Source organism: Arvicanthis niloticus, chromosome 14 (genome assembly GCF_011762505.2).
Source record: "Arvicanthis niloticus isolate mArvNil1 chromosome 14, mArvNil1.pat.X, whole genome shotgun sequence".
Lineage (NCBI taxonomy): Eukaryota > Metazoa > Chordata > Mammalia > Rodentia > Muridae > Arvicanthis > Arvicanthis niloticus.
The window spans coordinates 28,707,377-28,735,237 of record NC_047671.1 but is presented as its reverse complement, the minus strand read 5'-3'; the positions used below and the strand labels follow the sequence as shown (position 1 = coordinate 28,735,237).

The window sequence follows — 27,861 nt, the reverse complement described above, 5'->3', positions numbered from 1 at the left end:
TCAATGACTCTGGTTATAATGGGTTTTAAGGATCTTTCCAGGTAAATCCCCAAGGTATATTCTTCCTTCTATATATAAGTCACAAAGTAGTGGTTCATTTCTCCATGAGATGTATTCTTCATGGTCACGAGAAATAGAAGCCCCTTTAGTTTCTAGGTTTGTTATAATGATTTTCATCTGTGGTGGTTTTACTCTTTTTCACACTTGCTAGGTCTCAACCCCTAAGTGATGAGACTGTTGTTAGCATTTTTACATTTATTACACATGTTTACCTTGTGTTTAATTTCAATAGTTCCAGATTTTAATTCTGAAATTGGGCCTTGGTAGCTAACTCTCTCCTTAATTGCTTATTCCTCTGGGTGGTTGAGTGTTTGTTTGTGTGTGTGTGTGTGTGTGTGTGTGTGTGTGTGTGTGTGTGTGTCAGAGACAGACAGACAGACAGACAGACAGACAGATGTGAATTGTGCAAGCAGGCTAAATTAAATGCTTACAGTTCCTCCATTCCATGAGTGAATTTTGACTTTCGAATAAGTATTTGAATCATTTTACAATTAAAAAACCAATACCAAGACCAGCATAATGCTCTTTCATCTGTATTTGTGGAAACTTTCTGGCCCTACCTTTGGTGAAAGAATCCTGATTCCCCTACAAACCTATGAAACTCTCTGCACATCAATTCCTTGGATCTCTGGGTCACTAGGAGCCTGTAGGTTTATTCTGGGACTCTGCAGTGCTTGGATAATGATAGGAACAGTGATCATTTCTGGTTAATTCTTCACACCTTCATTCACCTATGTATCTGTAAGAGAGTTGTTCCGCGCCCCTTTTCGAGTCCTCTTCGCCCTCGAAAGAGACACGTGAGGCAGTGTTCGGGTAGTTACTACAACGAGGCTTTATTCTTGTATCAGCAGAAGCGGAAAGACGCCAAACCCGGGAAAGGCACTGCTATATGTACCCTAGAGTGGTGTGTTCACTTCTGATTGGCTGTTCACTCATTACCCATATTACGCCCCGGGATGGGCAGTGACTTTGGTGTGCTTTTGCCTTTTGCACCTGCGCAGTTAGTTGTTTACTTGTGGGAGCACAGGATGCCCGCGCCATCTTGTAATGGCAAATGCTGTCACGCTCACCGCGGCTCCTAACATCTCCCCCTATCAATTTTATTAAGATGGAACAGCCTTTTGCCTATCAAGCGCGGCACCAACTCAGTGAGGGAAAGCAGAGGCCTGATCCCCTGTGCAAAATGAGATATTGTAATGGGTTTCTTCTCTTGTCGCCGTGCAATGAGTAATACTTCCCATACCCATCTCGATGCCTTTTGACTAGAAAAGGGAGCCTCCACCCTGGGGCACCACCAGGAGAGGAGGTTTTTGGCATCAAACCTTTGTGCAATCAGGCATACTTTTGGGAAATCTATCCACACTCGTGGAACATTCCCTGTCGAGTACCCACTCGCAAACACCTCTAAATATTCAGGTACCACAGTTATTCAGGCAAGGGCTGGCTAGACTTAGACCTCTCATCGACCCAGTGCAATGGGCTGAACCCTTGGGGTGCATCGACTGAGGGTCTCAGTCATCAGATACTTTCTTAGCATAGATAGCCAAATTTCAGGGGAAGATCCTTGCTCCAAGGCTACGAGTGCTTGGGCGATAGCGACCTTGTCACATTTTTGTTGGACTCTGAGCTTGCAGACCAACCATAACATGAACACTAATCCACAACATAGGGCTGCACCAAACAGGCCTATCCCCACCCTTTAAGAAAGAAAGAAAAGGCAGAGGTAAGCCAAGAAGTAAAATCGCCAGGGGTAACAGGGTCCACTCATGTTCCATCAAGGCTCAAGATCAGGATCTGCAATTGCTGCTGCATCTGGTCCAGCTCCCTAGTCCAATTCCCTTGTAAATAAGCAGAAAGATTATGGCTTTGAATAAATGTATCATTCACAAATCTCAGAGGTGTAATACATAGATGTGGGGTTGCTGACACGCAGCTCATTTGAACCACATCTGTGAGCTGCTCCACATGGGCTTGGAGCAAATCAACTCTCTGATTGACCAACAGAATGTCTGATGCCAAGTGTGCATCCACTTTCTGTAGAGTGGTCAAAGCCTCCGAAGTCTTTTCTGAAATTTGATTAACAACAGTAGCTGCTGTAATTTGATTAGCCAAGGCTATGCCGGCTGTTACAGCTGCAGCTGCAGAGATGGTAATAGCAGTGATAATAGCCGCAGTAATGCCAAAGTCTCTTTTATGTCTTATTAATGATGTAATAGGGAAAGTTTCAGGATCAGCTTCTACTGGAATGGGCACAAAGGTAGGCACGTGCACAACCAAGGCTAGGTCTAGTGATCCATTCCAGCATTGTGCTAAAAGCATGTAACATTCTTACAATCTAAGATATCAGAATTATTTTGAAAGTTGGATAACATAAAGAAAAATGGGGGGTCCACACACACCGACACCGGTTGTGCAGATGCATCCCTAAACACCTTATTAATTTTAATGTTATTCAAATGGCTAGAGATATTAGATCATGTAGCTGAAACATTTTGTACTTCATGAAATATACCATTCAACAAGGCAAAGGCAGATACACTGGCACTAGCTCCAGCCTCATTACTCAACACCCAATGATAAAAGGGCCAAATATTTTCTATGCCAGTGCTCTTACCTGTATTATTCATTATAGCCAAATCGAGAGGAGGGGATAAATTAAATCCTCTGGCAATTTGTTTTTTGGGTTTAATCTTAGACTGGCAAGGTGAAAACACCACTGGAAAGGACAAATCTGGATAGCACCATGGTATCATCTGTTGTAAAGTGGCATTATTGGTATGTCAATTGGACCTCTTAATTATAGTAACATTACTTCTAATCATGGTGGTGGTAATGTTTATAGGTGCTGATTAATTCAGACTGATATTTCCCGATCCTTCCATCTGTCTTGAACTAATCTGATTCAAGACAGCCCCTAGCACTCTTGTCTCTACCTTACTGTAAGTCACAGGATCCACCCAATTAGCAAGAGTAGCTTTCTTAAGAATCATACAAGGTGTATGCAGCTTACTTGTCTTATTACCCTTGCTTGCTGCCACAAAACAAAGTGTAAAGTTTAATGGAAAACTTGTAGCATTATATAACTCAGGCTGCTGGTAGGTGCGCCGAGAGCACAGGGCATCCATGTAACACTCAGTAGCTGTAAACAACGGCAGCACTGCAGAATTTGAATGTACTCGAATGGGAACAGGCCAAGATCTAACTATGGCCCATAGTGGTATACTTATCCCCAAATCAAACATCAGCATCAGGAGAATCAGAGCCGTTATCTTGCAATCTAGCTTCATTCTTCACGATCTACACCAGCCGCGTGGGGACCCAAATTGGATTGTCTTCACCCTGTGAAAAAACACAGACAGCTCCCCTCCCCGGCCATGGCAGGGGTCTATCGCGTCCCTGACCTTGGAGAAGGACAGCAGCCATCTCTAAATTTGCTGCCGCAAGTCTTGCATTAGTGAGGGGACCTCCCAAGCCGTGACAGATTCTTAACCAGTCTTGTAATCCCTTGGCTCTCCGAGGAGCAATGGCTGCACGGCATTCAGCTGTGGCATTTTCAAAGATCATTTGTTCTATCAATGGCATTGCCTGCTCTGGTTCACCAAAGATTCTGCCAGCTGCCTCAGTCATGTGGGCCACAAAATCAGAGAAGGACTCATTAGATGTCTGAATTATCTTGGACAAATAAAGGTTACTGCCTTCTAGCCTGGGGAGAGACTTCCGGGCCTTAACAGCAGCTGTCGATATTTGTGCGTATACCTGCCAAGGGTGAGCGGCCTGGTCGTTCGAGTGTATGCCAACTCCAGCCAGCATGTCAAAAGTCCATAATTGCTGTCCCTCAGTGTTTGCATTAATCCTGGCTTGTGCTTGCAGTGCCTTGTGCCACAAGGCCTTCCACTCTAGGTATTGGCCCATATTGTTAAGTACCGCCTTCACTGTGTCCTGCCAGTCTCCTGGCGTCATAGCAGCTGTACTTAATCTCTCTATTTGGGATATGGTAAAATTAGCCCCAATTCCATATGCACGTACTGCCTCAGCTAATTCTTTGACCTGCCTATATTCTACTGGGGCATGAACACATGCTCCTTCTGCCACTTCAAAGACCGGAAATGCAAGCTGTAGCTGTCTCCGATCTCCTGGGCTGAGAAATGAATTAGAGACGCTGCCAGGGGCATAGGCCGGAGGCAAGGGAGGGGCCGAGGGGCTCAACGTCTTTCTTAGTCTTATCCCAGAACGGCTATCCTTTGCACAGGCGGCTGCCTCCTCCTCTAGGCTCTCCTCCTCGGAGCTGCCACGGTCTATGGAGGCAGGCTCCTTAATGGGGTACAGGGGGGTCCCCCTGAACTCCACTCTCTCTTCACCAGCCGCTGAAGGGTCCTTAACCTTAACAGGCCCTGCAGTGGCCCCTGTTCCTTTTGAGTACTCTTTTCTTTGACCAGGCTCCTTGGCCTGTCTCTGTTGCCCAGGCTTTTTTGCCTGCTTCTCCTTTCCAGGCGCTCTGGCCTTATCTTTTTCCCAGGCTCCTTGGCCTGATCTTTTTCCCCAGGCTCCTTGGCCTGATCTTTTTCCCCAGGCTCCTTGGCCTGATGCCAGCTAACATGTTCTGTTTATGATACCCTGGAATGGACCTCTCCTGAAACCTCTTGACTTGCCCTAATAGCTGTGCTGCGAGCTGGATCCTCACAACACAAATAAGCTAAAAGCGAAAGCAACGCAAACAAGAGGCCAACTAGTGCAGCGGCAGCAATGAGTGAAAATTGCAACCAAGGCTTCCACCCCAAACATACCTCTCAGAGATGTACCTCGATCCTGTAGTCTTTTAACCCACCCCGAATCTCGGGGGGGGGGTCTCCGTGGCGCCTTGAAATTCCCGGGTTTCAGCACCAGATTGTTCCGCGCCCCTTTTCGAGTCCCCTTTGCCCTCGAAAGAGACATGTGAGGCAGTGTTCGGGTAGTTACTACAACGAGGCTTTATTCTTGTATCAGCAGAAGTGGAAAGACGCCAAGCCCGGGAAAGGCACTGTTATATGTACCCTAGAGTGGTGTGTTCACTTCTGATTGGCTGTTCACTCATTACCCATATTATGCCCCGGGATGGGCAGTGACTTTGGTGCACTTTTGCCTTTTGCACCTGCGCAGTTAGTTGTTTACTTGTGGGAGCACAGGATGCCCGCGCCATCTTGTAATGGCGAATGCTGTCACGCTCACCGTGGCTCCTAACAGAGAGTGATGCTGTAAAATTTTGTCAATGCTTGTCAACTGCTGGAAAAGAAAGTTCTCATCACTAGCTTTTATCTGGAAACCTGAGGCACACCTTTCTATCTCTAGTTCAAGGGATACACTTCTCCTCTTCACTGTCCATGTTGTACTCAGCGCCTTAGGAGAAAGATCTAGATACTCATTATTGGCATGTTCATGCTTGATGTTTTCTCCTGGAAGCTTTCTCTGCTGCTCCTCTGTCCTCTCTTCTTCCTAGAAACAGTCATGTCCCTGTGACTCAGTCTCCCCCTCGAGTAGGACCAGCTACATTCCAGATAAGGAGCACTTCCTTGCCCACCAAAGATCTCCATTTATTAATGCATTTTCTTGAGACTTTAAATTTTAGTCAGTTATAACTATCCTTAAATGGAGGTTAGGGAGGGTCAACCAAAAATAAGAAAAAAGATTAACACAATCCCCTAAGAATCCTTTATGAGGAAATGCCACTCTTATTTTTATAGTGACTTTATGAGTTTATATACCAATCATCCATATATGTGTGTATACACACACATATATATCATATCAAATATAAATATACATATACATATATATCATTGATATATATATGTGTGTATATATTTATGTATGTGTGTATATATGTGTGTTATACATATAATTTATATATTAATCTATATGTATGTGTACACACATGCACACACACATATATGTGTATTTGTGAGATATATATATATATATATATATATATATGCTTAAGAGTCCCCACCAGCATTAGTCAACATTTGTTTTCTTGATGATAGCCACTTTGACTTGAGTGAGATGGTCTAAAAACAGTTTTAATTTGCATTTTCTTGGTGAATAAAGATTTTGAACACTCTTTGAAAATTGATTAACTATATTTCTTCTTTGATGTGTATATTCAGTTCATTAGTCCATTTATTGACAGAATGATTTGGATTTTAGCTGTTTAAACTTGAGAGTTTATAATAGATCCTAGATATCAAATCACTATTGACAAAGGTCCTCTCTTAATCTGAGAGCTATCTCTTCACTCTGCTGGTATTTTCCTTGTAGTGTAGAATCTTTTAATTTCTGTGAAGCTCTATTTGTGAATTCTTCACATTATTTCCTGTGCTACTGGTGTCCAACTCAGAAAGCCTTTACCCATGCCTCTAACTTCAACTGGTTTCCCTGTTTTCTCCCATTAGTTTTGAGTCTTCCACTAAGGTCTTGAATGCATCTTTAACTTATCTTTGTGTAGAATAAGAAATGCTTGTATAGTTCCCTTTTTCTGAAGAGGCTGTTTTCCAAGTTATGGTTTTATACTGTTGTCAAAGATTAAATAACTGTACAACAGTATAAAAACCACACATTGGAAAACAGCCACTTCTCTATGTGCCTGGCTTTGTACCAGCATCACACTGTTTTGTTACTATAGCCCTAAAGTGTGGTTGCAGGTCAGGTATGTATAAAAATGTATAAAGGAAATCTGAGAATAAAAAAGCAACATATATATCTTCTTTGTAAATACAAAATAAAGTCGAACTAATGCTCAAAACAACTAAAGGTGAAAATATAATGAGGATAACCCAGCAAAACCATCAAAGATGAAGTGCTGGAGCAGCTTCTCACAATGTCCTCAGAAACTGGAATCTGCAAAGATGTCGTGAGGAAGGGGTGTCATTGAGTATGTCTACTCCTGTCTTCCTGAGGTTAGGGAGTGTATGTTAAGACAGGTGTCCTAGCTGTCTTACCTTCCATAACCTCCATCCTTTGCATACCTCCAGCCTGCACTGGTCACATGTTGCTTCTCAGTCTGTAAGCCAGGCAGGTTCTCCCAAGCACTCCAAGTCTGTATAATCTGCCATGACCCACAACTAGCCTTGGTTGTGTCCTAAGTGAATGGGGAGTGGAGACAGAAAACATAGTAGTAATAACTCCTCCAGTCAGAACTTGGCTTGTTAACACCTGGCCCACACAACCTACTCCTGCAACTTTCTCCCACACAAGGTCTAGGAAAGCTTTATTTCAAACTTCAGGCCGTGAGATTGTTCCTTATTATCAGGACTCTGGGGCATCTGGGTTTCAACAATAGATTCTTTCTCAAAGTGGCACGAAGCCATCTCCCTCTGAGCAATGGGTACTGATAAAATGAACCTCCTCTCAGCTGCTGACCTGTTGTTCTGGGAGAGAGATTGTTTCACTGAAATTGCAGTTGGATTTGTAGCTTGCAAGGACTTCATGATCAGTACTGCTTGCCTCTTCCCACAAGGCCTCCTGCTTGCTTGCATTTTGCATGAGGTCTTTGGTTCCCAGATGCTGCTTGAACATCATTCCTGGAGCTTAGGGCTGCTGATTTCCTTAATCTGGGCCACCCTTCTGTTCCTATGCACTTTGAGCTGTCCTGGATCTCTCTGAGATTTTTCTCTGCTCCTCTGCATTACTCTCTTTGGAATAGCCAGCCAATTCTTTATGGTCATGACTCTTCTCATCCACCATTCCATGTGGAGACAGTCTATAACCCACCATTATGATAGCTCCTGGAAAGACCTTGATTTTTTGAGATGGCTCTCACTGTGTAGGCTAGGCTGGCCTCAAACTTGCAATCATTTCTACTTTAGCCTTCTGAATGAAATTACAAGTGTCTGCCACCTATTTTTATGTGATTCTGGATACCTCTTGTAAATATATATGGTTTTATTGCCTCATCTGAAAATAAATTTTGAATGAAAGATAAAACCGTCTGTCATACAGACAAATATGGTGTTGCACATAATAATAAGTGCAGCTTCTAGTGTTCTTAGAGAAACAAGACATGACCACCAGAAAGAGAGACAACAATGCAAACCATTCCCTGATAAGTGCCTGTGATAAATGATGGAGGCAGTACATACTGTTATTCTAAGTACAATTATCGATCTGGGAAGTGAGTCCTGTTGCTGATAAGAAGTCAATGATAAATGGTACACTCAATTGCAACTTTTCAAAGAACAAAGTGGGACCCAGAGAGAACTAGACTAGACTGTAAAGTATATGTTAGAAAAACAATTGTTGCTCAAAGAATGCTCATTCATTATTTTATTTCTGGTTTTGTTTAATTTTTTAATAACATGCAATGAAAGTAAAATTTTTGGAATCCAAATGTATCTGTTTTAACTTGAATGTAGATCTGTATAACTACCACTACAGTCAGGATACTGAATAGTCTCATTGCTTGAAAACACCTTCTCGTGCTATCCCTTTGCAGTCCCTCTTTCCCAATCGATACCTCTCACTCTCTTGTCACTATTGACTATCTTTCCAAGACTAGTATATGAATGGAATCACACAGTGTGGTCAGTTCCTGAGGCTGGTCTCTTTAACTCACTTTTTCCCCTTGATTGCTCTGGTTACTGAAGCTGCCACCAGATCATTCCTTCATGCTGCTGAGAAGAATCTCACAGTGAATACACCATGACTTATCTGTTCACCCATGGACATCCATGATAGTAATACTCAGGTATGAACATTTTGAATAGAGTCACTATAAACATTTGTGTCCAGGTCTAGAATGAATATCTAGAAGTGAGAATATTAAGTCATATCATGGGTTTGCTACTGAGCCTTGTTGTTTTTGAAAACTGAAACTTTTCCAGAGCTACACCATTTTGGATTCCAAACAACAATGCATGGTAACTCTATTTCTTTTGCAAAGTTAAGACTTGGTACTGTCAATCTTGTATTTTATTCATTGTAACAGTTTTGTAGCAATGTAATTTCATGTTTTCTTAACTGCATTTTCCTAATACCTAATGATCTTAAACACTTTGCATGTGCTTTCTTCCCAATTTCACATCTTCTTTGGGGAAAAAATTTATGTTTTAAATATTTTTCTTGTGACATTTGTTATTTATTTTCTAATTGTAACACTAATTTGTTAAATGGAATTCCTTAAATATTTTAATAAGAAGAAATACTATATACGCTCTGTCATCATCCATTGAGATAATAGAACTATGGATAATTTGTTATATATTCTTCAACTTTTAGAATGTATATTTGCATAGATATATAGTGTTTTCTTAAAGCAAAGTTGGATTTATATTGAAAAAAAATGGTTTTGATGAGTTAGAGTTTATGCCTGTCACTTTATTTATTTATTTCCTTGAAATACAGCACCCTGAGTAAATTGTCAAAATCAATGGAGAGCGAGGAGGTTAAAAATAAAATAAGTGTCAAGAGATAACTTACTTCCCAAACAGGAAATTCCATTTTCCCTGGCAATGGAATAGCGAGCCTGCATATTATTCAAATAACAGTAGATCATGCTAGAGTGATAAGTAAATCTGCTATCTCAACAACTCATAGACTAGACTCCGATAGGTGCAGTGGCTTCCTTTTGCAGCTCAACCTTGCAATTTTTTTCTTGGCTTTTCCAGAAGATGGAAAGGGAGTGATACCCATAACTGCTTTATCATAAGTTGCACATCACTTCTTCCATTTTCCTTTGGAGAAAATAAACCACGTGCTTTCACAGAGATGTAAAGAAGCAATGATCTGACCCTATAGGTTCCAAGGGATAGACCCTGACTAGCCCTCATAACCACAGGGATGTTTCAGAGGAAAAGAAAGTTCAACCAGACAGGGAAATGTGACTTTATTGGGCAGTAGTTGTGTGGCCACCTAAAAAACAATTCATATAAATAAAAATGCAAATTATTAAAAATTCTAATTACAGTACTTGGGAGGCAGAAGCTGGCCTGCAGTACATAGTGAGTTTTAGGCAAACCAGAGCTGCATATTGAAAAACGTCTCAAAAAAATCTAATTAAACGATTATATTTGAAAGTCAACTTTCCTTGGGATAGAAAAAACACTGTTTTCATCTGTTTTGGCATTACTAGTCTTTGCAAATAATTTCAATTCATTTATAGTTTCATTGAGCATAGTAGATTTTGATATCCACATAGCAATTAGAAGCATCAGCCTCCCTTTCTCACTGCATAAGTGCATGTAACCACATGACCTAGTCCAACCCACATGAGGAATGTGCCATTCTTCCGATGTCCTATTTTCTTCAGCCACTAATGAATCATCCAGTTATTAGTATGCTTTGATTTTTAAATTAATCCCATTGAAATAACTTAAGTAATTATAACAGGCTTTTCTGACACTTAAGGCGGCAAACAGAATCACCCTGGTTATTAATCTAATTCAATTGTTTTGGAAATTCATCTGTCAAGCCCCATTTGTAGTCTTTAAATCCCACACCTTTTAAATTGTTATTCATGTAACTTACTTCTTATTTACTCCTTGTGTCAACTAAAATAAATCTGATATCATTACTTCTCAAACAGCTGCTACTTTGTAAATATTTGCCAGAATTCAATCCCAAGCTGGATTGGAGGAAGCACACTGTGAGCATTTGGCATTTGAGGTAGCTAATTGAACATACCAGTCTTGACCCTCAAAAATAAGGATTGCTCCCTAAAAGGAAAAAAAAAAAAAAAAAACGTGGATGCAATGACTAATAACACTCTACAAACCCTAAAATCAGTTTGAAATGTTTGTAGAGAAAACTCTAAAGAAGAAAATATGTAAGTAAATAAATAAATAATAAAAATCTCACAACACCCAAAATGAACATCTGTTGCTTTGGGTTCATTGGCTTAGTGTTTATAGATGGCAGAGATGGTTTTGGGGTCAGAGGTCAATGCTCAGTGATAAACTGTTTCCCTCTATACCGTGTAGTGACCGTATGCGAATGCCCTACTCAGGAGTATTCTGACATATTTAAACTGTAAAGTGATGTGATTAACGGAAAGGCATAGCAGATGCAGCTGGGGAAAGAGCAGAGACAGCACCAGCACACTTGAGTCGAGTGAGTTCAAACAATAGCTAACATCTGATATGCACTAAAGCACACACCAGGGATTGATTCGTTGTTTAACGTGAACTGACTGCCTTAGTTAGGGTTTCTTTGCTGTGAAGAGACACCATGACCTCAGCAACCTTTTATAAAGCAAACCATTTCACTGGGGCTGGCTTATGGTTTCAGAGGTTTAGTACATTGTCATCACGATGGGAGGCATGGTGACATGCAGGCAGACATGATGCTGGAGGAGCTGAGAACTCCACATCTTGATCTGCAGGCAGAAGAAGGAGATTGCTTTCCACACTGGACATAGCTTGGACACAGGATATCTCAAAGCCTGCCTCACAGTGATGCACTTCCTCCACCAAGGCCACACCTACTCCAACAAGGCCACGCCTCCAAATAGTTTCACTCCCTATGGGCTAAGCATTGAAACTCAAGAGTCTATGGGACCATTCCTATTCAAACCACCACACTGGGGCTTGGAGAGATGGCTCGGTGGATAAGGGCACTGACTGCTCTACCAGAGGTCCTGAGTTCAATCCCCAGCAACAACATGGTGGCTCACAACCATCTGTAATGGGGGTCTGATGTCCTCTTCTGGTGTGTCTGAAGACAACTACAGTGTACTCATATAAATAAAAACTAAATAAATCTTTACAAAAAAAAATCACCACACTGCCGCACTGCCTCAATTCCTCAAGACCATACTGAAAGCTAGTATATCATCAGCCATTTTACATGTGATAGAAGTGATGAATAAAAAAAAAGTCTTTTTTTCAGAGTGAGTAGAGCTACTGCCATTGAGAACCCATGTCTCAACCCAGCCTGGCATGGCACACTGAGCAACTACACCCTTACTGCTGCCTTGTTAACTTGCTTGTGATTTCACACCTGATCTTTGATTGCTCTATCTCAGGGCATTGTGAGCAGCCTCCATCACCCCATCATCCCTGTCCCTCTTAGTTTCTCATTCCAATTTCTCAGAGAATCTGCCTTGATCCAAATTATCCTTTTGCTGATGCTCTAAATCAGTGTTCCTCAATCATCCTAATGTTATGACACTAGAATAAAATTCCTCTGGTTGTAGTGACTCCCAACCATAAAATTGTTTTTGTTGCTACTTCATAACTATAGTTTTTCTATTGCTATGAATTGTAATATAAACATCTGTATTTTCCAATGGTCTCAGATGACCCAGGTGAAAGGGTCATGAGACCATCCCGAAAGGGGTTGTGACCCACGGGTTGAGAACCACTGAAGTTCTAAGTGTGCAGCCTTTGAATTCTTTGTCCAGCCTGAATCAAATGTCTCTCACCATGTTGTTACTAGGTGACTGTGGTGGGCACTAGAAGGGAAAAGGCTGGCAAACTTTGTACTTACGGAGAAGAATGTTCACTTTTTATACTGAGCCACGTGGCCACTTATCAGTAATCTTATCCTGACACTTATCATGTGTGTTCTTTTGTGATAGGATTACCTCACTCAGAATATTTTCTAGTTCCATCCATTTGCCTAAGAATTTCATGAATTCATTATTTTTAATAGCTGAGTAGTACTCCATTGTATAAATATACCACATTTTCTGTATCCATTCCTCTGTTGAAGTACATCTGGGTTCTTTCTAGCTTCTGGCTGTTATAAATATGGCTTCTGTGAACATTGTGGAGTATGTGTCCTTGTTATAGGTTGGGGCATCATTTTGGTATTTGCCTAGGAGTGGTATAGCTGGATCCTCAGGTAGTACTATGTTCAATTTTCTGAGGAACTGCCAGAAAATTGCTGCCAAAAAACTGCTGCTTTGTACCAGCTTACAATCCCACCAACAATAGAGGAGTGTTCCTCTTTCTCTACATCCTCGTCAGCATCTGCTGTCACCTGAGTTTTTGATCTTAGCCATTCTGACTGGTGTAAGGTGGAATCTCAGGGGTTTTTTGATTTGCATTTCCCTAATGACTAAGGATGTTGAGCATTTCTTAAGGTGCTTCTTGGACATTTGATATTCCTCAGTTTAAAATTCTTTGCTGAGCTCTGTACCCTGTTTTTAATAAGGTTATTAGATTGTCTGGAGTATAATTTCTTGTGTTCTTTGTATATATTAGATATTAGCCCTCTATCACATGTAGAATTGATAAAGATCTTTTCCCAATCTGTTCCATGCCATTTTGTCCTATTGACAGTGTCCTTTGACTTACAGAAGCTTTGCAATTTTATGAGGTTCCATTTGTCAATTCTTGATCTTAAAACATAAGCCATTGGTGTTCTGTTCAGGAACTTTTTCCTTTGTGCCCATGTGTTCAAGGCTCTTCCCCTCATTCTCTTCTATTAGGTTCAATGTATTTGGTTTTATGTGAAGGTCCTGGATCCACTTGGACTTGAGCTTTGTTCAAGGAGATAGGAATGGATCGGTTTGCATTCTTCTACATGCTCACCTCCATTTGAACCAGCAACATTTGTTGAAAATGTTGTCTTTTTTCCACTGGATGGTTTTAGCTACTTTGTCAAAGATCAAGTGACGCTAGGTATGTGGGTTCATGTCTGGGTTTTCTATTACATTCCATTGATCTTCTTGCCTGACTCTGTACCAATACCATGCAGTTTTTATCACTATTGCTTTGTAGTACAGCTTGAAATCAGGGATGGTGATTCCCCCAGAAGTTCTTTTATTGTTGAGAATAGTTTTCTCTATACTGGGTTTTTCCTTATTCCAAATGAATTTGCAAATTGTTCTTTCTAACTCTACGAAGAATTGAGTTGGAATTTTGATAGGGATCGCATTGAATCTGAGATTGCTTTTGGAAAGATGGCCATTTTTACTATATTAATCCTGCCAATCCATGAGCATGGGAGATCTTTTCGTCTTCTGAGATCTTATTCAATTTCTTCAGGGACTTGAAGATCTTGTCATACAGATCTGTTACTTGCTTGGTTAGATTCACACCAAAGTATTTTGTAATATTTGTGACTATTGTAAAGGGTGTCATTTCCCTAATTTTTTTCTCAGCTTCTTTATCCTTTGAGTAGAGGAAGGCTACTGATTTGTTTGAGGTAATTTTGTATCCAGCCACTTTGCTGTGTTTTTTGTTTTTTAAATCAGGTTTAAGAGTTCTCTGGTGGAAGTTTGGGGTCACTTATATATACTACCATATCATATGCAAATATTGATATTTTGACTTCTTTCTTTCCAATTTATATCCCCTTGACTTCCTTTTGTTGTCTAAATTGCTCTGGCTAGGACTTCCAGTACTATATTGAATAAGTAGGGAGAGAGTGGGCAGCCTTTTCTTGTCCCTGATTTTAATGGGATTGCTTCAAGTTTCTCTCCATTCAGTTTGATGTTGGCTACTGGTTTGCGGTATATTGCTTTTACTATTTTTTAAGTATGGGCCTTGAATTCCTAATCTTTCCAAGACTTTTACTATGAAGGGGTGTTGAATTTTGTCAAATGCTTTCTCACCATCTAGTGAGATGATCATGTGGTTTTTTTCTTTGAGTTTGTTTATATAGTAGATTACATTGATGGATTTCTGTATATTGAACCATCCCTGCATTCCTGGGATAAAGCCTACTTGATCATGATGAATGATTGTTTTGATGTGTTCTTGGATTTGGTTCACAAGAATTTTATTGAGTATTTTTGCATCAATATTCATAAAGGAGATTGGTCTAAAGTTCTCTTTCTTTGTTGGGTCTTTATGTGGTTTAGGTATGAGCATAATTGTGGCTTCATAGAACCAAATGGGTAGTGTTCCTTCTGTTTCGATTTTGTGGAATAGTTTATAGAGAATTGGAATTAGGTCTTCTTGGAAAGGCTGATAGAATTCTACACTAAAACCATCTGGTCCTAGGCTTTTTTTATGGGGAGGAGACTTTTAATGACTGCTGCTATTTCTTTAGGGGTTATGGGACGGTTTAGATGGTTTATCTGATCCTGATTTAACTTTGGTACTGGGTATATGTCTAAAAAGTTGTCCATTTCATCTAGATTCTCCAGTTTTGTTGAGTATAGACTTTTGTAGTAGGATCTGATGATTTTTTGAGTTTTCTCAGTTTCTGTTGTTATGTCTCCCTTTGTAGTACTAATTTTGTTAATTTGGATACTGTCTCTGTACCCACTCGTTAGTTTTGCTAAGGGTTTAATCTATCTTGTTGATTTTCTCAAAGAACCAGCTCCTGGTTTTATTAATTCTTTATATTGTTCTTTTTATTTCTACTTGGTTGCTTTCAGCCCTGAGTTTGATTATTTCCTGCCATCTACTTCTCTTTGGTGTATTTGCTTCTTTTTGTTCTAGAGCTTTCAGGTGTACTGTCAAGTTACTAGTGTATGCTCTCTCCAGTTTCTTTTTGTAGGCACTTAGAGCTATGAGTTTTCCTCTTAGCACTGCTTTCATTGTGTCCCATAAGTTTTGGTATGATGTATCTTCATTTTCACTAAACTCTAAAAAGTCTTTAATTTTTTCTTTATTTCTTCCCTGACCAAGTCATCATTGAGTAGAGCGTTGTTCAGTTTCCATGTGTATGTGAGCTTTTCAATTTTTTTTCCAATTTCCACCAGCCTTAGTTCATGATAGGATGCATGGGATTATTTCAATTTTTTTTTTGTATCTGTTGAGGCCTTTTTTGTGACCAATTAGATCCTCAGTTTTGGAGATGGTACCATGAGGTGCTGAGAAAAAGGTATATTCTTTTGGTTTTGAATTTTCCATAGATATCAGTTAAATCCATTTGGTTCATAACTTTGCTTAGTTTTACTGTGTCTCTGTTTAGTTTCTGTTCCATGATCTGTCGATTGCTGAGAGTGGGGTGTTGAAGTCTCCCACTATTATTGTGTGAGGTGCAATGTGTGCTTTGAGCTTTAGTAAACTTGCTTTTATGAATGTAGGTGCCCTTGCATTTGGAGCATAGATGTTCAGAATTGAGATTTCATCTTGGTTGATTTTTCTTTTGAGGAGTATGAAGTGCCCTTCCTTGTCTTTTTTAATAACTTCTGGTTGAAAGCCAATTTTATTCAATATTAGAATGGCTACTCCAGCTTGTTTCTTAGAACCATTTGCTTGAAAAGTTGTTTTCCAGCCTTTAACTCTGAGGTAGTGTTTGTCTTTGTCACTGAGGTGGGTTTCCTGTATGCAGCAAAATTCTGGGTCCTGTTTATGTATCCAGTCTGTTAGTCTATGTCTTTTTATTGGGGGATTGAGTACATTGACGTTAAAAGATATTAAGGAGAAGTGTTTGCTGCTTCCTGTTATTTTTGTTATTAGAGGTGTAGTTATGTTTGTGTGGCTATCTTCTTTTGGATTTGTTGGAAGAAGATTACTTTCTTGCTTTTTTAGGGTATAATTTCCCTCCTTGCGTTGGTAGTTTCCCTTTGTTGTCCTTTGTAGTGCTGAATTTGTGGAAAGGTGTTGTGCAAATTTGGTTTTGTCCTGGAATATCTTGGTTTCTCCATCTATGGTAATTGAGAGTTTTGCTGGGTATAGTAGCCTGGGCTGGCATTTTTGTTCTCTTAAGGTCTGTATAATATCAGTCCAGGATCTTCTGGCTTTTAAAGTCTCTGGTGAGAAGTCTGGTGTAATTCTGTTAGGTCTGCCTTTATAAGTTACTTTACCTTTTTACCTTACTGTTTTTAATATTCTTTCTTTGTTTTGTGCATTTGGTGTTTTGATTATTATGTGACAGGAGGAATTTCTGTTCTGATCTAGTCTATTTGGAGTTCTGTAAGATTCTTGTATGTTTATGGGCATCTCTTTCTTTAGGTTAGGGAAGTATTCTATAATTTTGCTGAAGATATTTACTAGCCCTTTTAGTTGGGAATCTTTGGTCTCTTAGGTTTAGTCTTCTCATTGTGTCCTGAATTTCCTGGATATTTTGGTTAGGAGCTTTTTGCATTTTGCATTTTCTTTGACAGTTGTGTCAATGTTTTCTATGGTATCTTCTGCACCTGAGATTCTCTCTTCTATTTCTTGCATTCTGTTGGTGATGCTCGAATCTATGACTCCTGATCTCTTTCTTAAGTTTTCCATCTTCAGGGTAGTCACCCTTTGTGATTTTTTTTATTGTTTCTACTTCCATTTTTATGTCCTGAATGGTTTTGTTCAATTCCTTCACCTGTTTGATTTTGTTTTCTTGTAATTCTTTAAGGAATTTTTGTGTTTCCTTTTTCAGAGCTTCTACCTGTTTACCTGTGCTCTCCTGTATTTCTTTGAGAGTGTTATTTATGTCCTTCTTAAAGTCCTCTATCATCATCATTAGAAGTGATTTTAAATCCTAATCTTGATTTTCCAGTGTTATGGGGTATTCAGGACTTGCTATGGTGGGAGAACTAGGTTCTGATGATGCCAAGTAACCTTGGTTTCTGTTGCTTATGTTCTTGCACTTGCCTTTCGCCATCTGGTTATCTCTAGTGCTTCCTTACTCTCACTGTTTCTGATTGGAACCTGTTTCTCCTGTTCTCTTGCTTGTGTCAGAACTCCTTAGAGTACAGCTGTCTCTGTGATCCTGTGATCCTGTGATCCTGAGATCCTGGGTAAGAGCTCCTAGGAGTCAGACTGCTTCTGGGATCCTGAAATCCTGGTGTGACCAAGCTCCTGAGATCCTGTGATCCTATGATCCTATGTTCCTGGGTGTGTTAGAGCTCCTGGGAGTCCCACCTCCTCTGGGGGAGGTTCTGGGATTGGTTGCAGAGCTGGTGCCCTAGGTCTGCTCAGGCACCAGCATAGACCAAAAGGACCCTCAAGGCTGTTTTGATTTGCATAGAATTATTTATCTTATTTTATGTGCATGAAATATATATATATATATATATATATATATATATATATATATATCATGCTGCCATGCCTGCCATGAGCCATAATAATAATACACTAAGCAAACTAAGCAAGCCCCAGTTAAATACTTTCTTTTATATGATTTTCCTGGTCATGATATATATATATATATATATATATATATATATATATATATATATACTAAGCAAACTAAGCAAGCCCCAGTTAAATACTTTCTTTTATATGATTTTCCTGGTCATGATATATATATATATATATATATATATATATATATATATATATATATATGCAATACACTCAGGTCCGATGCTCACAGAGGTCAGAAGAAAGATTCCTATCCCTAGCACTGAAGTTATGGACGATTGTAAACCACCATGTGGGTGCTAGGAATTGAGCCTGGGTTCTCTGAAAGAACTACAAGTGCTCTTCACCACTGAGGCATCTCTCCAGCCTCTGTAACTACATTTTAAATCCCAATTTATCTAATTCCTTATAACCTGCTCTCTTTTTTTCCAAATTGAAATTAGCAAAATTTATTAAAAACTGGTAGCAGAGCTACCAGTTAAAGGCCTGTTGGGTAGAGGAGGCCGAGGGAAGGGTTGTTGACTATTCTGTCTCAGGCGTCCTCCTAGTAGAATGGAACTTCCTTAGCCATCGCCTTCTCTTTTGGCTCCTATCACATGGCTCCAATCAATGATGCAGGCTGATGTACAGGTTGATGCTGATCCTGAAGGGATAACATTTTAACAGAGCTGTTTCTCCTTTTAGTGTATGATAGCAACCATCTTAAAACACAAGGCCCAATCATAATCCTAAAGAGCAATAGAAGAATGGGCCCAGCTACGGAAGTCAAAGGGGAAGTAGGGTGAGCCATGGGGACCACGAGGAAGAAGATGAGTACCAGTTAGAAGCCTCAGTTTGTCCCTTTGCCCTTAAACCTACATTTTTCTGAACTATAACTTGTGTTTCCCCTATAAATCCTGAGTTATTGACATAAAAATAGCATTTTTTTCAAAAAATAGCAGAGAGAAGCAGGACTAGTCTGAATGTAATAAGTTATCTCAACTGATTGTTCACAGTCAGTTACAGATTTAGCCCACTCTTAATGTCCTACTGGCACTCTATCTTTGTGGTGCTAGTAACTGGTCATTCATTATGGCGCTGTGGAGATGGAGTCTGAGTCTCAATTCTTGGTTAACCTGGAACTGCTTGGGCTCATTACACATCAGAGACTCAATCAGACCCTTCCTCTGCATAAACAAACAAATACAGTCAGATAAATGAGTCAAACTTGAACAAATTCTCATGTTAATATTTTATTTCTATTTAAAATCAGTAATGAGTTTTGATGTTCTGATAGTTTGAATAGTAATGGCTCCCAATGGCTCATGTATCCAAATGCTTAGTCATTAGGGAGTGGAACTGTTTGATAGGATTAGAAGGATTGAGAGCCGTGGCCTTGTTGGTGGAAGTGTATTCAGCAAGGCCCAGTGTCATTCTCCTCCTCTCTCACTATGGATCAGGATGTACCTCTCAGTTACTGCTCCAGTGACTGCCTGCATGCTGCCATGCTTGCCATGAGCCATGATGATGATAATGCACTAAGCAAGCTCCAGTTAAATACTTTCTTTTATAAGATTTTCCTGGTCATGATGTCTCTTCACAGCAATAGAACAGTGACTAAGACATAAGACAAGTGTCTATTTGCAGATAAATATCTTACATGAGTATTTATAACAGAGAGAAAAGGTTAAAAAATCAAAATAAATTTGAGGCATTTTCTAAAATAATTTTCAACAAATATATAAAATTTGTCCAAGAGTTGAGTCTACTTTTATTTATTTTCTTTAATGAAAACTAAATGCATAGAGCCCGGCATGGTAGCACATAGCTATAATCTAAATTATCAGGGAAAGGAGACAGGAGGTTGTGACTTAGAGGCAAGCTCAGGATAAATAGGAGGCAATAAACTACCACCAGAAATAAAAAAAGAAAGAAGGAAAGAAGAAAGAAAAAGAAAGAAAGAAAGAAAGAAAGAAAGAAAGAAAGAGAGGGAAAAAAGAAAGAAAGAGAAAAGAAAAAAGAAAAGGGATTGAAATTTATAAAAGAAAGAAGATGGCTGGATTGCTGACTTCTTAGGTTTCAGTGTTCTTTTTCAATTTTACCGTTTTGCTAAGAATGGACTCTAGGTATGTTTTTAAAGTTTCAAGAACTTGACTTGACATTTACAGTACTACATTCCAAAATGACAACAATGAATATGTCTAAATTCATATATTAATTCTTCCATTAAAAAAGAACTTTTTCTAAGAAGTGGTGACATTGATTTTTAAGTAGATAAATGTATAGTATTAAATTCTTAAGTCACAAAACGAAGTTTAATGTCATGACCCCTAATAGCTCAGACTCTCTTGGCATAAGCAGTCACTGTAGCACAGTCTTGTTTGCTTTATGTTGGTTTTTGTTTTCTTTTGTTTTGTTTGTATTTTTGTTTTGTTGTTTTGTTTTTTATTTGTATTTTTGTTTTGTTGTTTTGTTTTTTATTTGTATTTGTGTTTTGTTGTTTTGTTTTGGTCAACAAGCAGTTTCTTCTGGAAGAATATAAAAAATATGTATTCCTGCAGACTGGCTTGCTTTATTTGACATGTGCTAAAATGTGGATTTCCAGCTGAGTCTACACTTGTCATTTCTTAGCCAAAATCTGTGTCCAACTTTCTAATTCCCTGGAATATGTACAAGTCTGGTCCTTTCATGACTGACTAATTACAGTTAGGGCAGTGCCTTCTGTTTTTATACATATTATAAGGCACTATCAGAACATTGTAACTCTCAAGGATTGGGTCAGATTCACCTGGGCTTCATCAGCTCTCTCTAAGGAAGGGAACCAGATGGAGTTACACAGTGTGTAGCCCTGCTATTCATGGATGCTATTGGTACAACTTGTCTTTAACAACAGTATATTGCTAGGAAGTTTATGACAGTTCTATTTCCTAAAACATCTTATAAAAAATGATGGGCAATATGAAAACTAGTTTAATAAAACTTTGTTTGGATTTTGACTTTTTGGTGTCTGGTTTGAAAGCACAATTAGGCTGATTACACTTAAGAGCTGTAGCAAATATCTACAAGGCTGGGGGACGTTCCCTATGTCTGTGAACTACAGTAAAACCAATAGTCCCACCCTCCCTTCATCTAAAACATAGGTCTGGGGAATTAACTTTTCTTTTGCTCAAGCAAAATTGGCATTTAAAATTCAGTAATTTTACTAGTCTTTTATGAAATATTTAACCCTATAGTGACAGTGGGAATTCAAATGAGATTTTACTACCTCAGAGGTAGCTAAGAGCCCAAGTACAGCTGCTGGTAGCCAAGAGGTAGAAAGTCATTTAAGAGGAGACAAGGTATATCTTTATTCTAGTTTGATTTCTCTTGCTATGATAAAAATAAATGATATGTTAGATAGATAGATAGATACATACATACATATAGATACATAGATACATAGATAGATACATAGATACATGGATAGACATAGATAGATACATAGATAGATAGATAGATAGATAGACAGACAGACAGATAGATAGATAGATAGATAGATAGATGGTATTTAAGAGCTCTTGCCAAAAGCAACTTAAGGGAGGAAAGTATTTATTTCTTTTAATAGGCTATAGTCAACCGCTGACAGAAATCAAGGCAGGACTTGAAGGCAGACCTCATCATGCCATGCAACATCATCTCTGACCCAGAAACTCACCAGAAAGAAACAACAAGACCCATGCAAGAATGCTGCTTGCTGCCTTGCACACAGCCTCATGCTTATCTAAATTTTTTTAATACCATCCAGGACCACGTGCCAGGGAAGGATGCCTCCCACAGTGGTCCAAGCCCTCCAATATCAATTAACAATATAATCCCCACAGACATGTCCACAGGACAATCTGTCCTGAGCATTCTCTCAATTGAGACTCTCTTCTCAAGTGATTCTAGGCTGTGTCATGTTAACAGTTAAAGCTGACTGGGACTACTCTTCTCTATCCAGGCACTGCCTCCTAATAGTCCATTCAGCTACCAATTTGTGAATGATTGATAAAGTTAAAAGCCTCAAGATACAATCACTTTGTCAAAACTCAGGAGCTAGCAAGCAATCCTTCATCACCTGAGCCTTCAAACCATAGCAGTTCTCTAAGTATTATTTCTGGCACAAAGAGTATTAGGCACACTACTTCACCAAATCTGTCTTCTGTGACACCATATTAGCACCTTGCAACCAACCATGGTGAGAGTATTTGTACCATGAAGCCTGACATATACAACAGATCAAATCTCCACTTAGAGCTTTACTGACTATCTACATCAGGTGTCAGCAAAACATAGTCTTACTTAGAAATATAATACTTCCCATAGCCTAACTGCAGAACTAAAGACTCAAAACAGAACCCATAAAGCCACAAAGTGTGTATGTATTTGGCTCCTTGTTTAAAAAAAAAAAAAAAAAAGATGGCTGAACTGTGGTTTATAGGTGAGAAAATGCTAATAGCACAGACCAATGTACAAGTATATGTAAAGCTGTCATGTTGTGAATGACCCCAAAAATTGAGAAAATAATCTTTCTATTGTTCAAAACTATTATCTGTCTCAACACATAATCCACTCATGTCATTAATTAATGAGTAAGTTCCCAAGATATGTCTTCAATGTTTCACTTCTGTTGTGTTAACATAAATTAAAATGTCAACAACACTTATACCACCACAATGCTTGTTATTAGAAATACAAGCCGGCTACACACGAGTTTGGAGAATGTTGAGAAACAATCAGCTATATTTGTATTTATGGTATAGTGTGTATTTATTTTAATACTTGTCATTTAAATCAATAAAATCACATTATGGTAAATTTTCAAATAAATATTAAAATAACATCCCAGGTAGTTTTAACAGTCAAAGTGACACAGCCTGGAGTCATATGAGAAAGGATCTTGAAGTCTTCTCAAACTAGATTGGCTTGTTGGCATGTTAGTGGAGGATTATCTTGCTTGTTAATTGACACGGGAGAGCCCAGGCCAGTGTGGCTGGTACCAATCCCTGGGCAGGTAATCATGGCATGGACTGTAAGTTCACATAAGCTTATAAACCAGCAGATAAAATATCTCCATGGTTTCCGTTTCTAATTCATTCTTGAGTTCCAGCCCTGACTTCCTTCAAGGACAGACTATAACCTGGAATAAAGCCTTTCCTCCACTGAGTCATTTTAGTTTTGATGATTGTCACTGCAACAGAGAGGAAACTGAAAGAAATAATGACACAGTTTGGACTTTATTTGGTTTGTTTTTGTAGTGCTGGATGTTGAACCTATAGCTTCAACTTTGTTAGGCAAACATTGTACCACTGAGTTATATTGCCAGATTTAGCTTTTAATATTGTTAGGACTGTAATATGCACACACAGTTTTCAAAGTGTTGGTTGTTATACATTTCCCAAAGTGCTGCTCCAATGTGGTGCTCCTCTTTCAGTCATCCCAAGAGGCCCAGAGCGCCGCCAGCTGTGAGAGAAGAATTTGGCCAAGCTGACTTCCTTTTTCCTTTCTAGCTCCTGTTCATGCAAAAATCTGGCTGGAGAAGATGGAGGAAGAGAGGAGGGGAAGAAAAAAAGGAGGGGAAGAAAAAAAGGAGTTTCTTCAGCGTGCTGATGGTCTCCTGGTGTAGAAATTTGGATGCAGGGAACAGTCACATAGGACAAAGTTAACGTTTTCATAAAGCATAAATTGGCATGCATTAGATGTTTTTCCAAACACTGAAAGTAATTAGAATAGTGTGAATCTGCCCGAGATATTATGAAACATAAGGGCGGAGAAAAAAAAAAAAAACTAGAGTGAGTACAAATCAAGATGAGAATAAGGAAAAAACAAATGAAAAATAAAATTACTAGCCCCACACACACCCGATTCAGAGCACTCAATAAACTAGCTGAATAAGTCTCGGAAGAAAACCCATTTATTTACGGAAATGAGAGCATTGGCATTATCACTGCATGAGTCCCCATGTAGGACATTTCTTTTTAGTATTTGTCCCGAGGGCACAAGGCTTGCAATAGGATGTAATAAATAAGCAAATAAACAGCCCTCCACCTACCCTATCATTATCTCCAGCTTTACATTTTAGAAGTCAAAATGACCTGGCGCACTTCACTATGAAGCCACTGCCTTCCAATTCAAGTTCCGAATCCTGGCCTTCCGAGCATCCTCCTGGGACCCCCACATTCATCTTCCGGTGTCCTCCTTGTATCTTCCGGAGTCACATAAAGCCCTCAACCTCAGGCAGGTTTGTACTACCCGTCGGTGCCAACTCTGAATTTGAATTTCTGCTTCCTTACTAAGATGCTCTGCCCTTCAAATTCACCCAATTATGTAAGATTTTCAGAAATATTTCCTTAAGAAGAAATAGTTCCACCACTCATTCTATGTCCTTGAAGTACGATACAATCGGGCACACTACAATAGCACAAAAACAAGGAGCAAAGATTGGGTACTGCTAATCTGAACTTTTCATAAATATTTGCCTAAGAAAATATTTTTTTTAATCTGCTCATGACCAGACACACCACCCAGCCATGCAAGGGTGTGTGTAAGCATCAGAGAGAACCAATGAATGGGATCAGAGATCAAGTACCAAGCCAGGAATGAGTACATTCGCGTCACCTACAGATATTCAGAGCACACACTCTGAAGCAAGAACCCCAGACAGCCATTTCCAGATATTTGAGCTATGAGGGTTCCCACTTTCTTCTAAGGAGTTTCCAGTTTTCACAACAATAATCCCAAGCAAAATTGCATCACCTATTAATATTCTGAACTCTCCATCATCATTCCCACCAGTGAGAGAAAAAGTTAAGGGAAAATGAAAACCCTGAACTCTAACTGCTGCTATAAAGTCTGTGCAGCCCAGAAACCATAAACCTTGTCTTTCTAACGATTCAAAAATCTATTTTTGAATAATGAGCACTTACAAAGGAAAGCAGAGTTGAAAACAATTGGCTGCTTTAGATTCACAAAGATGTGGTTTCAAAGTCTGTCTCCTCCTCATCGTAGGTATGCATCACTTGTTAATTTTTCAAAGACTATGATAATATCCTTCTGGCAACATTATGGGACATATTAAATGGAACACTGGCTGTAAACCATTTACGGTCCATGCCTGATCCTCAACAGATACCATCCAAATGGGAAGTATCTAAAGGCCATCCTGAGCCTTCCTCACTGTGCCTAAGTGTTGTATAGTAATATCCTCAGAGCTACATAGCTCTGGATAGTCACATACACAGCAGGTGTGCTGCTGAATAGAATAGTGGTGAGTGAATGCATCGTCTTCCCCCCAGGAGAGAAACTAGAGCTGAAGACAGACAAAAAAAAAATCACCCAACAAGCAGGTAGGTAGTTCATTCTCTAGTAGCAATGGTAAATCAGAGGAAATGACACCCAAATTGCCAGTGTGTGACCCTTAGCTGATGTACTAATCAGGGTTCTCTAGAATAGACCTGATAAAATGAATAAATATATATATTGAACCATCTGGATCACAGCCTGTTAGCCATTCTAATAAATTCCACTAGCAGGCTGTGATCCAGATAGTTCAGCAATAGCTGTCAACCAATAGAAGCTCAAAGAATCCATTAGTCATTCAGTCCATGAGGATGGATGTCTCAGCTAGTCTTCAGTATATGCCAGAATCCCAAAGAAGTAGGCTCTAATGCCAGTGAGAATGAATTTGCTAGTGAGAGTGCCAGGTAAAAAACAAAAGCATCCTTCTTCCATGACGTTACATAGGCTACCACCAGAAGGTATGGTCCAGATTAAAAATGACTCTTCCTACCTTAAAAGATTAAAGGTGTACCTCTGGACTCTTCCTACCGCTGGATTAAAGGTGTATATTCTCATCTTAAAATATTCAGATTAAAATGGGTTTTCCCCCCAGCTATACCACTCTTGGGCATATACCCACCATACGATAAGGATACATGCTCCATCATGTTCATAGCAGGCTTATTGGTAATAGCCAGAAGTTGGAAACAACCCAGATGTCCCTCAACTGAAGAATGGATAAAAAAAAAATGTTGTTCATTCATACAATGGAATACTATTCAGCTATTAAAATTGACATCATGAATTTAGCAAGCAAATGGATGGAACTAGAAAATACCATCCTGAGTGAGGTGAGTCAGACCCAAAAGGGCATGAATGGTACTCACTGATAAGTGTATATTAGCCCAAGAGTACAGAATGCCTAGGACACAACCTATAGATGAGAAGAAGTATAACAAGCAGAAATGCCCAAGCGAGCAGACTTCAATCCCACTTAGAGAGGGGAAGTAAATAATCACAGGACGCAGAGGGAGAGAGGGACCTGGGTGGGAGAAGGGAGGGGGAGGGGAAAGGGGGAACAGGATCAGATCTGGGGGGAAGAGACAGGAGAGAAGCCCAGAAGTCCAAGAGAATGAATGTAAATAAGCAGCCTCGGGGAGTGGGGGTTGGGGGGACCCTCTAGAAAGCACCAGAGACCTGGGAGGTGAAACACTCAGGACCCATTGGGGATGACCTTACCCAAAATGCCTAACATTGGGAAAAAGGAACTCCTCCACCTCCAGTAGACAGACAGGGCCTCAAAGTGGAGGGACAGGGTTACTAACCCATAGTCAAAATTCCTGACCCAGAATTGTTCCTGTCTAAAGAAACTGCAGGGACAAAAATGGAGAAGAGACTGAAGGAAAGGAGGTCTGAGGGCTGGCTCAACTTGGGATCCACCTCAAGGGGAGGCACCAAGGCCTGACACTATTATGCTATGATGTGCTTACAGACAGGAGCCTGGCATGACTGTCCTCTGAGAACCCCTAGCAGCAGCTGACTGAGACAGAAGCAGATACTTACTTATACCCAACCATTGGACTGAAGTCAGGGACCCCTGTGGTTGAATTAGGGGAAGGATTGAGGAAGCTGAAAGGGAGAGTGACCCCATAGGAAGACCAGCTGAGTCAACTAGCCCAGAGCCCAGGGAGCTCCTAAAGACTGAGCCATCAACCAGGAGCATGCACACGCCTGTCCAAGGCCCCTGGCACATATGTAGCAGAGAAGAGCCTGGTCTCGCTTCAGTGGGAGAAGATGCACGTAATCCTGAACAGACTTGAGGCCCCAAGGAGGGGGAGGCCTAATGGGGGGCAGGAAAACACTGTGGGAAGCAAGGGGGAGGAATATGATGAAGAATTGTGGGTGGGGGAACCAAGGGAAGGAGAGAAATAACTGAGAGCAATAACTTGAATATAAATAAATAAAATAATTTATAAAAATAAAGTTAAAAAAATGGGTCTTCCCACTTCAACTGATTTAATTAAGAATGAGTCCCTCACAGGTATACCCATCCACTTGAATTTTAGCTAAATTCTAGTTATAATCAGTTGACAACCAAAAATAGCCATCATTGCCTACTAATGTTTCCTCATGCCCCCACAAAGGCTCCTGCTGATGGAGAAATTCTGTGTCGTTCAGGTGGCCAAGCAGGAATCACTGTCAATTATGCTACTAGTCAAGCCAGACTACCAAGAGCTCCAGTGTGTGGTGGGTGGGGGCTCAGCTGTTCACTGTGTGAAAGAATAAAGGTCACATTTGGGGATACATTAATGCTCCTGGCTCTTTCCAAATCTGGGCTCAGACTGTGAGCAAGCAGCTTCCAATAGCTTCTGAGCCTCCAAAAGCTGCCCTGCAGCTGGGAGCCTACCTGAAGAACACAGTAGTGAAGAGAATACTCTTAAGAGGCCAGAGGGTGGGAGAAAGAAAAACCTGAGATTAAAGAGTTTATGACATCCTGCTGTTAGAACCCACCCTCCAGTCCTGGCTCTTTGATCCTATCCACTGTAAAACTACCTGATCAATTAGCTATACCACTGGCCTGCTG

The 27,861-nt window shown here is 39.9% G+C and overlaps 1 protein-coding gene across 11 annotated transcripts in view; it reads right to left on the bottom strand.

Annotated features, from left to right (window-relative positions):
* The window catches only part of LOC143434297 (uncharacterized), a 118,191-nt gene that overhangs the window by 88,362 nt on the left and 1,968 nt on the right, over positions 1-27,861 (bottom strand). For 2 of the 11 annotated variants that reach the window (XM_076912613.1, XM_076912612.1), the window contains exon 2: positions 7,032-7,171. The exons of 3 other annotated variants lie outside the window; for them this stretch is intronic. In XM_076912613.1, the coding sequence (XP_076768728.1) occupies positions 7,032-7,171 (140 nt within the window). Of the gene's footprint in view, positions 1-653; positions 7,172-27,861 lie in introns of all 11 variants that reach the window. 6 more of the 11 variants (XR_013103691.1, XR_013103690.1, XR_013103686.1 and 3 more) reach the window with 6 other exon arrangements.